Below are 13,038 nucleotides of genomic sequence, written 5' to 3' on the forward strand. Positions count from 1 at the left end.
AGGAAGCAAAGTGCAAAGGAAGGAAGGAAAGAGATAGAGAAGGAAGAAAGGAAGAAAATGGGGAAAGAAGGAAAGAGGTAGAGAAGAAAGGAAGGAGAGAAGGAAGGAAAAGAGGGAAGGGAGGAAAGAAGGAGCAAAGGAAGGAGAGAAAGAGGGAGGGAAGAAAAGAAGGAAAGAGAGAAGGAAGGATGGAAGCCAAAAGCGAAGGAAGGAAAGGAGTAGAGAAGGAAGAAAGAAAGAGGAAGGAAAAGAAAAGGGAAGGAAGGAGAGAAGGAAAGGAGAAAATGGAAAGAAGAAATGAAAGAGGGAGCGAAGGAAGGAGAGAAAAGGAGGGAAGGTTGAGCATGGTGGGTACAGCTAGTACATATCTATATGTACATACACATATGGTTGCAAGGCACTTTGGGTCTCAAAAGCTGGGTTATAAATCAATATAATATTGATCGTAACCCGAAATAAAATATGGTGATAAGAGTATAAAATACAGAAAAAGATAAATCATGGTCCTGAAATGTAACAATAAGACGCAAATAATGTAATAGCATTAATACCGATGAGAATGATGCAAATCGCAATAAAATAATAATAAAAGAATGTAAATCGTCATACAAGTTGTGATGTCAGCATAATGTAAATAATATGATAGAAGATAAGGATGATGCAAATCGAAACAGTGAAATACGATACAGCAAAATCTAATGAAGCATTCCTGGGAAAGCACTCTGCACGTGCTCAGAAGCACTCTTAAGGCCCAGCTGCAAAGAGGGAGGGGCAGGAACAGGGGTGTGGCTTATGCAAATGAGGCCCCGCCCCCTTGCCTGCTTTATCCAGAGTCACGTAGCTCTGCAGCACTCAAGGCAGATTTGACATCCGAAGCGACTCCGGCGCAGTCTGCACATCCAGCCGCTCTTTGGGAGGAGAAACACTGGTGAGGAGGCCTGCCTTCCTTCATTCTTTCCTTCCTTCCTTATTTGTTTCTTTCCTTCTTCCCTTCTTATTTCTTTGACTTCTTTCCTTCCTTATTTCTTTCCCCCCTTCTTTCCTTCCTTCCATTCTTCCTTGTTTCTTTCTTCCCTTCTTCCCTTCCATTCCATTCTTCCTTCTTCTCTCCCTTCTTTCCTTCCTTATTTCTTTTTCGCTCCTTCCTTCTTTCCTTCCTTCCTTCCGTCTTCCTTCCTTATTTGTTTCTTTCCTTCCCTTCTTAGTTCCTTATTTCTATCCTTCTTTCCTTCCTATTTCTTTTTCCTCATTCCTTCTTTCCTTCCTTATTTCTTTCCTTTCTTCTTCCCTTCCTTTTTTCCTTCTTTTTCCTTATTTCTTTCTTTCCTTCTTCCTTCTTTCATTTCTTCCTTATTTTTCCCTCCTTCCTTCCTCCCTTCTTCCTTATTTGTTTCTCTACTTCCTTATTTGTTTCTCTCCTTCCTTCTTCCCTTCCATCCTTCCTTCTTCCCTTCTTTCTTTCCTTTTTCCTTCCTTATTTGTTTATTTCCTTCCTTCTTCCTTCCCTTTCTTTCCTTTTTCCTTCCTTGTTTATTTCCTTCCTTCTTCCTTCCCTTTCTTTCCTTTTTCCTTCCTTATTTGTTTCTCTACTTCCTTCTTCCCTTCCATTCTTCCTTCTTCCCTTCTTTCTTTCCTTTTCCTTCCTTATTTGTTTATTTCCTTCCTTCTTCCCTTCCTTCTTTCCTTCCTTATTTCTTTTCCCCTCCTTTCTTCTTTCCTTCCTTCTTACATTCCTTTCTTCCTGCTTTCCTTCCTTATTTCTTTTTCCCTCCTTCCTTCTTCTTTCCATCCCCCCTTCTTCCCTTCTTCCTTCCTTCCATCTTCCTTATTTCTTTTCTTCCTTTCCCTATTTACTTCTTTCTTTGGTTCCTCTCTTCCTTCTTTCTTTCTTTTACTTCCTTCCTTATTTCTTTTCTTTACTTATTCCCTCCCTTCCTTCCCAATGTGCCATGAGGGGTTTGGGGGCTCTTTTCCCCCATTTAATCCGATAGGGCCCACCATAGAAAAGGATGATGGGACAAAGAGACTCCAAACTTGCCTTCCAAAGGGAAATCATCCTCTGCACATGCTCAGAGTCACCCTTCCAGCTCCAGGAAAAGCAAAGTATATCAAGTTTGGAAACTAGCCATTTGGGTAGGATTCAGGACTTTTAAAAACCTTTTTGGGTAATATTTAGGGCACAAGGGGACCCATGAGCCTTCCTTTTGTCCAAATGGGGACGACCAAGGCCAAAAGGGGCCCAGACCAGATTGGAGAGGGTGTCCCAATCACCAACATTGTAGGGAGTATGGATTGAATTCAAGGAAAAGGGTAGATTTAAACCAATGGCAACACTCTTTACGCTGATGAAGGAAGGACCAGCATGAGAGGAGGGGGGGAAAGCCAAAAGGAGAGAGAAAAATATTTATTTCAATCGAGAGGAAAATCCAGTCCGGGTTTTATTCCCAGCTGGATAGGAGCTCTCCAAGGTCCTGAGCCTGAAATCATTTCAGCACCAAGGAGAGGTCGAGGGAAAACCCGGAATGGCATCATAAGCTTAATGACATGGAGTCCAACATTGTTGTTGTTCTCATTGTAATGCCATTCCTGTTGTTGTTGTTATATATATATATATATATATATATATATATATAATGACGATGATGATGATGATGATGATGCAGGAAACATGCCGAGGGGATAATGGAGGATGTGATGAGCATCGAACCAAGGATGATGGGATGTTTCTAGCTTTGCTGGGCTTAATCCTTCTGCCTGGCTAGTAAATGGAGCCTCGGGCAGTGGCCACGTGCCTCATGCCATCTGGACGGGGGCCACGGGACTGGACACGTGGCCATTGCGACTCCCATAAGGACACCCTAGGCCTTATATAATGCCCTTCCATGACCCGCTCCTCTTGGAAGTCCTTCCACACGGTTGGATTAATGCTGATTGATGACTCTTGGCCTGCTCTGGTTCAGTGCTATGAGACGCTGGGAGTTGTAGTTAGACACGTCTGGCCTCTCCACATAGGATTTGCCGCCTGGCCTTGAATGCCCTGCTCAGAGCAGAAATAGCCGTTGGAGTAAAAACTGTAGGGAGCTTTTAATCTGGCTTAACACTGGATTCTGTGATTGGTAGTTGTTTTTAATATGGCCTTCCACTCCCCCAAAAGGAGGGGTTCCTCCTCTATTCAATTGTGCTTGATTTCCCATTATCCTTTTTATTGCAAATCTATGCGGAAGTCTTAACCTCTTCCATCTTCGTCCCATTGTTATAATATACTTTTTGAACAAATAGGTATGTTTAAAGTTTTGCAAGTGTTTTGATTGTGCTGTGACTTGCCTTGAGTCACAAGGAGAAGCAGGAAAGATATTATTATTATTTTTATTATCATCATCATCATCCAAAGCTCCGTTAACATGGAAACAAAAGCTTGGATGGGTCCCATCCACACTAAATGCACATTCAAGCTTTGTGGGTTGCATTTAGGGCTCACTTTTGGCACAAAATTATCCCCTTTTGGGTAATATTTAGGGCACAAATGGACCCCCTTTGGGTAATATTTAGGGCACAAATTGACCCCCTTTTGGGTAATATCTGGGTCACAAATGGACCCCCTTTGGGTAATATCTGGGTCACAAACTGACCCCCTTTTGGGTAATATTTAGGGCAAAAAATTGATCTCTTTTTGGATAATATTTAGGGCACAAATGGACCCCCTTTTGGGCAATGTTTAGGACAGAAATGGACCGTCTTTTGGGTAATATTTATGACATGAACTGACCCCCTTTTGGGTAATATTTAGGGCACAAATGGACCCACTTTGGAATAATATTTGAGTCACAAATGGACCCCCTTTTGGGTAATATTTAGGGTGCAAATGGACCCCATTTTGGGTAATATTTGAGCCACAAATGGACCCCTTTAAGGTAATATTTATGACACAAACTGACCCCCTTTTGGGTGATATTTAGGGCACAAATGGACCCCCTTTTGGGTAATATCTGAGTCACAAATGGACCTTTTGGGTAATATTTAGGGCACAGATGGACCCCTTTTCGGTAATCTTTAGGGCACAAATGGACCCCTTTTGGGTAATAATTACAACACAAACTGACCCTCTCTTTGGTAATATTTTGGGCACATATGGACCCTCTTTTGGGTAATATTTAGGCCACAAATGGATCCTCTTTTGGGTAATATTTAGGGTACAAATGGACCCCCTTTTGAGTAATATTTGAGGCACAAATTGACCCCTTTTGGGTAATATTTACAACACAAACTGACCACCTTTTGGGTAATAAATATTTAGGACGCAAATGGACCCCTTTTTAGGTAATATTTGAGTCACAAATCGACCCCTTTTGGGTAATATTTACAACACAAACTGACCTCCTTTTGGGTAATAAATGTTTAGGACACAAATGGACCCCTTTTTAGGTAATATTTGAGTCACAAATCGACCCCTTTTGGGTAATATTTACAACACAAACTGACCTCCTTTTGGGTAATAAATGTTTAGGACACAAATGGACCCCTTTTTAGATAATATTTGAGTCACAAATCGACCCCTTTTGGGTAATATTTACAACACAAATTGACCCCCTATTGAGTAATATTTGAGCCAGAACCTGACCTCCTTTTGGGTAATATTTACGACACAAATAGACCTCCTGCACAGTGAAACAGTTATCATGATCATCCAGGCTCCCTGCACAGTGAAACCAAACGGTTCGAAACTGCATTCAGTGCTCAGTGCAGATGGTGTTTTACTCCCAGGCATCATGGATCCATTGGGTGAATGAGCACCTAGGTCAACATGGTAGGTCTGCTTTGAGTCAGGAATAAAATATACAATGCTGGCTTGGACTTGGAAAGAGCAATCTCTCCCTTCTTTTGCTGTTTGCAGAGGTGTAACACCACCAGCGGAGATGACGCACCAGTATCCGGCCTTGGAGCCGGAGCAGAAGAAGGAGCTGGCGGACATCGCCCAGCGGATTGTGGCCCCTGGAAAGGGCATCCTGGCTGCAGATGAGTCCGTCGGTGAGTCAGAAATACTTTTGAACATTAACCATGTTTTTTGATGCATTTTCAGCAGGACGGATTGCATCGGGCAGATGGTAATTTTATCAGTGCTGATTGTGTTTAAGTGCAGGCCAAGGTCTTGAAGCACTGCACCCAGTGTGCCGATCACCACTGGGACCCCCTTGACTGTCTTGTGCCAGAGTCTTTGCAGTTCAATCTTTAAATCTTCATATCATGTCAGTTTTTCCAGTTGCCTCTTGTCAATTCTACTGTCACCTGGGATTGCAACATGGACAATCCATGCTTTGTTGTTGATGATGATGATAGTGATTATTATTGTTATTTCCTTTCCAGGAAGCATGGCGAAGCGCCTGAACCAGATCGGGGTGGAGAACACGGAGGAGAACCGCCGGCTCTACCGCCAGCTCCTCTTCAGCGCCGACAGCCGCATCCAGAGCTGCATCGGAGGGGTTATCTTCTTCCATGAAACCATGTACCAGCGGGCCGACGACGGGACTCCTTTCGTGGACATGATCAAGGAGAAGGACATTGTGGTTGGCATCAAGGTGCGTTTGTGGGTGACGGCATCGTCTTCCTCTTTGGAGCATATTTGTCATGTGCTGTGGATGATGGGTGTTGTTATCCTCTCTTCTTAGGTGGACAAAGGGGTTGTGCCGCTCGCTGGGACCGATGGGGAAACCACCACCCAAGGTATTGCTTTGAATATAATTGACTCTTTTGAGATTCTTATTATTATTATTATATAAAATTATAGACACTAAGCAGTCATCCATCCCAATCCATCTTCCACCAATGCAGGCTTGCAGCCATGATTTCCAATAGTCTCTAATCAATTGCTTTCCCATGAGAGTTGAGTCCAACATCCATATCATACCAGCTTATCAGGAAACCATTGGGAAGAGGGTCTTTTGTCTGGCTAATGGCTCTCATTCGCTTTCCAATATGGATTGAGTCCCGCTGCTCTGCCGCTCACTGGGTCTATAGCTGCTAAGCTGTTTGGAGGTGGGTCCTTTGGGCAGCTTTGTAGTGACCAATCCCAATCAATGGCAGGTCTGGATGGCCTCTCGGAGCGCTGCGCCCAGTATAAGAAGGACGGGGCCGACTTTGCCAAATGGCGCTGCGTCCTCAAGATCACGGAGCACACGCCGTCATCCTTGGCCATCATGGAGAATGCCAACGTCCTGGCACGCTACGCTAGCATCTGCCAGCAGGTGAGGCGGGGGGGGGGGGGGATAGTTCCCTAAGTTACCGGGAGTTGCAATTTTCTAAGATCTCGGGAGACATAGTTCTCCAAGGCGTTGGGAGTTGTAGTTCGCCAAGGCCTCTGGAGTTGCAGATCCCCAAGGTGCCAAGAGTTCCCAAAGGTCTCGGCCGTTGTAGTACCACCAAGGTCTCAGGAGGTGTAGTTCCCCAAGGCATCAGGGTTTACCCAAAGTCTCAGAAGTTGTGGTTCCACCAAGGTATCAGCAGACGTAGTTCCCCAAGTTCTCAGGAGTTGTAGTTTCCCAAGGTCTTGGGAGCTGTAGTTCCCCAAAGTGTCAGGAGATTATCGAAGGCTTTCATGGCCGGAATCACTCAGTTCTTGTGGGTTTTTTCGGGCTATATGGCCATGTTCTAGAGGCATTTCTCCTGACGTTTCGCCTGCATCTATGGCAAGCTTCCTCAGAGGTGAGGTCTGACCTCACCTCTGAGGAAGCTTGCCATAGATGCAGGCAAAACGTCAGGAGAAATGCCTCTAGAACATGGCCATATAGCCCGAAAAAACCCACAAGAACTGAGTGTCAGGAGATATAGTTTCCCAAAGTCTCTGGAGTTGTAGTTTTCTAAGGTCTTGGGAGCAGTAGTTCCTTAAGGCATCAGGGGTTCCTCAAAGTCTTGAGAGTTTCGGGAGTTGCAGTTCCCCCAATATCTCAGGAGTTGTAGATCCCTGAGGTATCAAGAGTTCCCCAAAGTTTTGAAATTTGTAGTTCTCCAAGGTCTCGGGAGTTCCATTCCTGAGGCGTGCAGTCAGTCTAGTTGTGTGGCCCGACCAATGGAGACCCTGTCTGACTTGCCCTGGGGGCAGGCAGGGTGCCACCCTCTCAGCCATCCCTGACAAAGCAAACCTTGATGGGACATGGACCTGCTCACAACCCTTTTCTTTATGTTCCAGAACGGCATCGTGCCCATTGTGGAGCCGGAGATCCTGCCTGATGGGGAGCATGACCTGAAGCGATGCCAGTACGTGACTGAGAAGGTAAGACCACTCCCACAACAAATGGTCTCAGCTGCCCCTTTGGCCTCCTCCTTCAGGAGTGCAGCTCTCTCCTCATCTCTTGTGGTTCTTCTTGTCTCCTCAACAGGTCCTGGCTGCGGTCTACAAGGCCCTGAGTGACCACCACGTCTACCTTGAAGGGACGTTGCTCAAGCCCAACATGGTGACCCCAGGCCACGCCTGCTCCACCAAGTACAACCCAGAGGAGATTGCCATGGCCACCGTCACCGCCCTGCGCCGGACCGTTCCACCAGCGGTGCCAGGTAGCCTGTCGCCTGCTTCCATCCTTCCCCCCATCTCACCTACCCCTCTTTTGGGGGGCATTCACGGTGCACTACATCTCCCGAAACATGCCCATTCGCAGCAACACCCAGCTTGGGAAGAACAAGGGCTTCTTGCCATTGCGTGGCCTGGGGAACTCGCCTCCACAAGAATAAATTTTATATATATATATATATATATATATATATATAATTTATTATTATATTATTACCATGGCTTTTTTTTAAAGCTGAGAGTGTGACTCACCCAAGGCCACCATGTTGTTCTCCCCACTGTACTTGCTGTTTATTGACCTATACCAAGGGTCCAGGATGCTGAGCCCTTAACCTTTTGGAAAACACTTTTTGGAGATCATAACTTTAACATAAGCTAAACGTCCATTTTCGCTTCTTATATATAAACATTGATCTGCTTCTCCTTGTTTAAAATGTAATTGTGTTAACATTGCATCAAGTTTATCATTCCAAGCTTTGGCGGCTTGTTTGAGACCATACAGTCCTTTTTTAAGTTTGCCGACAAGACGAGGTTGCTTCTTGGCTATAAAATGTGGTGGTTGTTTCATGTATATCTCTTCTGTTATTACTCCATGTAAGAACGCTGTCTTTACATCTAGATAACAAACTTCCATTTTCAAAGAAATATAAGCACTGATCTCCAGATACAGCCCATGACAGCCCTTAATCCTGGCCACTTGCCCTAACCTTTCGTGGATGTTGGAGGTGAAACCCAGACTGGAGTTCTCCCGTTCACCCACCTCGGCCTTTCTCTCCGCAGGGATCACCTTCCTGTCCGGCGGGCAGAGTGAGGAGGAGGCCTCCCTGAATCTGAACGCCATCAACAACTGCCCCTTGGCCAAGCCCTGGGCACTGACCTTCTCTTACGGTCGGGCGCTTCAGGCCTCGGCCCTCAACGCCTGGCGTGGGGAAAGGGACAACGAGGAGGCCGCTACTGAGGAGTTCATCAAGCGGGCTCAGGTGAGGATTTGCATCCAGGAAGAAGGAATGAACTATGCTATACAACTATACCCACAGTACTATACCACTATGCTGCAATATATAGTATGGAAAAGTAACTAAACATTGGTTAATAGTTATTATACGGAGTACGGATACCTTATAATATTTTAGAAACACTTAGAAACAATTCACACATATATACACTTTTTAAAAAATGTATCCATTCCGACTTACATATAAATTAAACTTAACAATTAACCTATATAAATGATCTCATCGGGACCGGCTTGTATTTAGCTTGATTGTAGAGGCTGAGAGTGTGTGACCTCGGCTTCCTTGCAAACTGTATAATGGAGGCTGTGGTCAAGAATTTCAACTTTCTCTATATGGACAAATTTAGAAAGGTTTGCCATTTGTGCACAGAATTTTGAAAGTTCCAAACAATATTACAATTTGTATGAATTGCAGGGTGTGTTTTGTTTTTTTTACAATTTTCACGTAGAATTTTTAAATTTCTTAACAATATTACAATTTGTACAAATTGTGAGGGATTGAGGGATTTTTATTACAATTTTCACGTAGAATTTTGAAAGTTCTAAACAATATCACAATTCGTACAAATTGCAGATTTTTTTAAAACAAATTTTTGCATAGAATTTTGAAAATTTTTGAAATTTTTTTACAATTTTCACATAGAATTTTGAAATTTCTTAACAATATTACAATTTGTACAAATTGTGAGGGATTGAGGGATTTTTAATTACAATTTTCACATAGAATTTTGAAAGTTCTAAACAATATCACAATTCGTACAAATTGCAGATTTTTTTAAACAAATTTTTGCATAGAATTTTGAAATTTTTTGATTTTTTTTCCTGGGAATTTTTTTGCAATTTGTTTTTCTTTAGGGTTAGAAATGTTGTTTATTTTGTATTGTATTTCCCATTTCTCTCTGTCTCCCCAGGCCAACAGCCAGGCGGCCCTGGGCCAATACGAAGGTTCGGGTGAAGACTCCGGGGCCGCGGGGCAGTCCCTCTACGTGGAAAACCATGCCTACTGAGGCCCCGCCCCTCCCAAGCCCCGCCTCCAAGGACCCCCACTTGCTTCCCTTCATCTTAAGCCACTCCCTCTTCCGCCCCAGCTGCTGCTGCTTTCGTAGCCACCAGAGAGAGCCACATAGCCACCGAGAGTCCGGCGCCATTCTGGGAAAGCGGGGCTGCATCTCAACCCAAGCCTACCTTGCAGTGTTGTTGTAGGGCAGCAGGGAAGAATGCCACCCACACCCAGATTGTAGAATTGCAACCTGGACTGACATTGCTGGGCTGTCGTAGGGCAGCAACATCCAGAGTGACCTTGAAAGTCTGTTGCAAGAAAGTATTGCAGCCCCAACCTCCCTTGCAGGGCTGTCGTGGGGCTGCAATGGGGAGTTATAACCCATACCTCCTTTGCAGGGCTGTCGTAGGGCTGCAATGGGAAATGGATACCCAGACTCACCTTGCAAGGTTGTTGTAGGAATGTATTGCATCCTGAACCTCCCTTACAGGGCAGTTCTAGGGCTGCAATGGCAAATGGCAACCTCAGATCTACCTTGCAAGGCTGTTGTAGGAAAGTATTGCAACCCCAAGCTATCTTACAAAGCTGTTGCAGGAAAGTATTGCAACCCAAACCTCATTTGCAGGTTGTTGTAGGGTTGTAATGGGGAATTAGAACCCTAGATGTACCTTGCAAGGCTGTTGTACGAAAGTATTGCATCCTGAGCCTACTTTGCAGGGCTGTCGCCCGGCTGCAATGTGAAATGGATACCCAGACCCACCTTGCAAGGTTGTTGTACGAATGTATTGCATCCTGAACCTCCCATGCAGGGCTGTTCTTGGGTTGCAATGGCAAATGGCAACCTCAGATCTACCTTGCAAGGCTGTTGTAGCAAAGTATTGCAACCTAAACCTTGCAACTTTTGGAGGGTTGTTGTAGGGCTGCAATTGGGAATTAGAACCCTAGATGTACCTTGCAAGGCTGTTGTATTGCATCCTCAGCCTACTTTGCAGGGCTGTTGTAGGGCTGCAATGGGGAATGGCAACCCCAGATCTACCTTGCAAGGTTGTTGCAGGGAAGTATTGCAAGCCAAATCTCCTTTGCAGGGCTGTTGTTGGGTTGCAAGAGAAAAACAGTGGCCTAGTCCTACACTGGAGGGTTGTTGTGAGCTGGTGGGGAGGGCCTACCTTGGAGGGCCGTCGCACGGATTTGGGGGCACCATCACTGCCGCCAACACCCCCCGTCCAATATTTCTGTCTATATGCAACTATTAGGGGTGACCCTTTGCACTTTGACCTCAGCCATAGCTTTGCGGCCCATCCTCGTGTCGCACGAGGGTCGTGAACAATTTACCGTGCGCTCTGTACTAAGCTGTATACCGAAACGTAGTCCTCGAACTAATAAAAAACTATAGAGGAGTTGTGACACCAGATCTTGTTCTTTTGTGTTTCTTGACCCTGGACCGTTCTCTGAATATCAAGCAAAAAGTGGGCGCTAGAAACAATATCATACGAAAGCAGACTGGCACAACCTGGGGATCACAACCAGACACAGTGAAGGCATCTGCCCTTGTGCTTTGCTACTGAATATGCTCAGTGTGGAACACATCTCACCACGCTAAAACAGTGGTTGAGGCTCTTAATGAGACATGTTGCATTATCACAGGTTGTCTGTGCCCAACACTGCTGGAGAAATTATACTGTTTAGCCAGTATTGCACCACTTCCATCGGGAAATACCAGCCTGTAATGAAAGGACCAAGTCAGTAACATCTCTGGCCCATCCTCTGTTTGGATATCAGCCAGCACGTCAATGCCTTAAATCAAGAAATAGCTTCCTAAGATCTACAGAGATACTTGCAGGAACACCTCAGCAAGCCAGAGTCCAAAAGTGGCAGGCGAAAACCCGTAACCTAAATAAACAGGTTTCCTCTGATGTCCACTGAATTTCACCATCAAAGAGAGTGTTTGCATACAGCCAGCATGTCAACGTCTTAAATAAAAAAAACTGCTTTCTAATATCTTACTTACTTACTTACGATTATGGTCCTTCAAGGATAGTGTCTTGGTGGTGGGTCCATATTCTTGATCCGCATGTTCTCCCGCAGTGAGGACATCGTTTTCCACATGGAAGGCAGTCCCGGTGAGGATTGGCTTGACACGCCTACTTTCTCCATTTCGCCCTCCATTCGTGCCTCTTTGAATTCCACAGCACTGCTGGTCACAGCTGACCTCCAGTTAGAGCACTCAAGGGCCAGGGCTTCCCAGTTCTCTCTCAGTGTCTCTGCCACAGTTTTTAGGGTGATCTTTAAACCCATCTTTCAATCTCTTTTCCTGTACACCAACATTACGTTTCCCATTCTTGAGTTGGGAATAGAGTAGCTGTTTTGGAATATGTTGCTACTTCATAACTGCCATTTTGCTACTGCTATGAATCGTAATGTAAATATATGATATGCAGGATGTATTTTAATTCACTGGACCAAATTTGGCACAAATACCTAATATGCCCAAATTTGAATACTGAAGAGGTTGGGGGAATTGATTTTGTCATTTGGAAGTTGTAGTTTCTGGGATTTATAGTTCACTTACAATCAAAGAGCATTCTGAACTCCACCAGTGATGGAATTGAACCAAACTTGGCACACAGAACTCCCATGACCCACAGAAAATACTGGAAGGGTCTGGTGGAAATTGATCTTGAGTTTGGGAGTTGTAGTTCACCTACATCCAGAGAGCACTGTGGACTCAAACAATGATGGATCTGGACCAAACTTGGCATGGATGCTCAATATGCACAAATGTGAACGCTGGTGGAGTTTGGGGAAAATAGACCTTCACAATTGGGAATGGTAGTTGCTGGGATTTATAGTTCACCTACAATCAAAGAGCATTCTGAACTGCACCAACGATGGAATTGAACCCAACTTGGCACACAGAACTCCCAAGACCTACAGAAAATACTGGAAGGGTCTGATGGAAATTGATCTTGTGTTTGGGAGTTGTAGTTCACCTACATCAAGAGAGCACTGTGGACTCAAACAATAATGGATCTGGACCAAACTTGGCATGGATACTCAATATTCCCAAATGTGAGCACTGGTGGAGTTTGGTGAAAATAGACCTTGACATTTGGGAGTTGTCGTTGCTTGGATTTATAGTTCTCCTACAATCAAATAGCATTCTGAGTCCCACCAACGAGAGAATTGGGCCAAACTTCTCACTCAGAATCCCTGTGACCAGTAGAAAATACTGTGTTTTCTGATGGTCTTTGGCGACCCCTCTGACACCCCCTTGTGACCCTCCCAGGGGTCCCGATCCCCAGGTTGAGAAACACTGTTCCATTGCGTCCTAGTCTCCAGAGCAACAGAAAACTATCTGTGACTTCCCCTCACATATCGATACATGGCCTTCATCATGTCTCCTCTCAGCCTTCTCTTCTTGAGGCTAAACACGCCTGGGTCTTTAAGCCACTCCTCATAGGGCTT

General features: G+C 44.8%; 1 protein-coding gene across 1 annotated transcript; it reads left to right on the forward strand.

The window, feature by feature from the left end:
* The first annotated feature begins 811 nt into the window (after positions 1-811).
* Positions 812-10,982, forward strand: ALDOC (aldolase, fructose-bisphosphate C). Its single transcript, XM_060756775.2, has 9 exons — positions 812-928; positions 4,892-5,025; positions 5,362-5,573; positions 5,664-5,718; positions 6,079-6,239; positions 7,181-7,264; positions 7,371-7,545; positions 8,339-8,538; positions 9,485-10,982. The coding sequence occupies exons 2-9, from the start codon at positions 4,914-4,916 to the stop codon at positions 9,578-9,580; spliced, it is 1,095 nt and encodes a 364-aa protein (XP_060612758.2). The 5' UTR covers positions 812-928; positions 4,892-4,913; the 3' UTR covers positions 9,581-10,982.
* Positions 10,983-13,038: the final 2,056 nt, after the last annotated feature.

The sequence above is a fragment of the Anolis sagrei genome, chromosome 11 (assembly GCF_037176765.1).
Source record: "Anolis sagrei isolate rAnoSag1 chromosome 11, rAnoSag1.mat, whole genome shotgun sequence".
In the NCBI taxonomy this organism is placed as follows: domain Eukaryota; kingdom Metazoa; phylum Chordata; class Lepidosauria; order Squamata; family Dactyloidae; genus Anolis; species Anolis sagrei.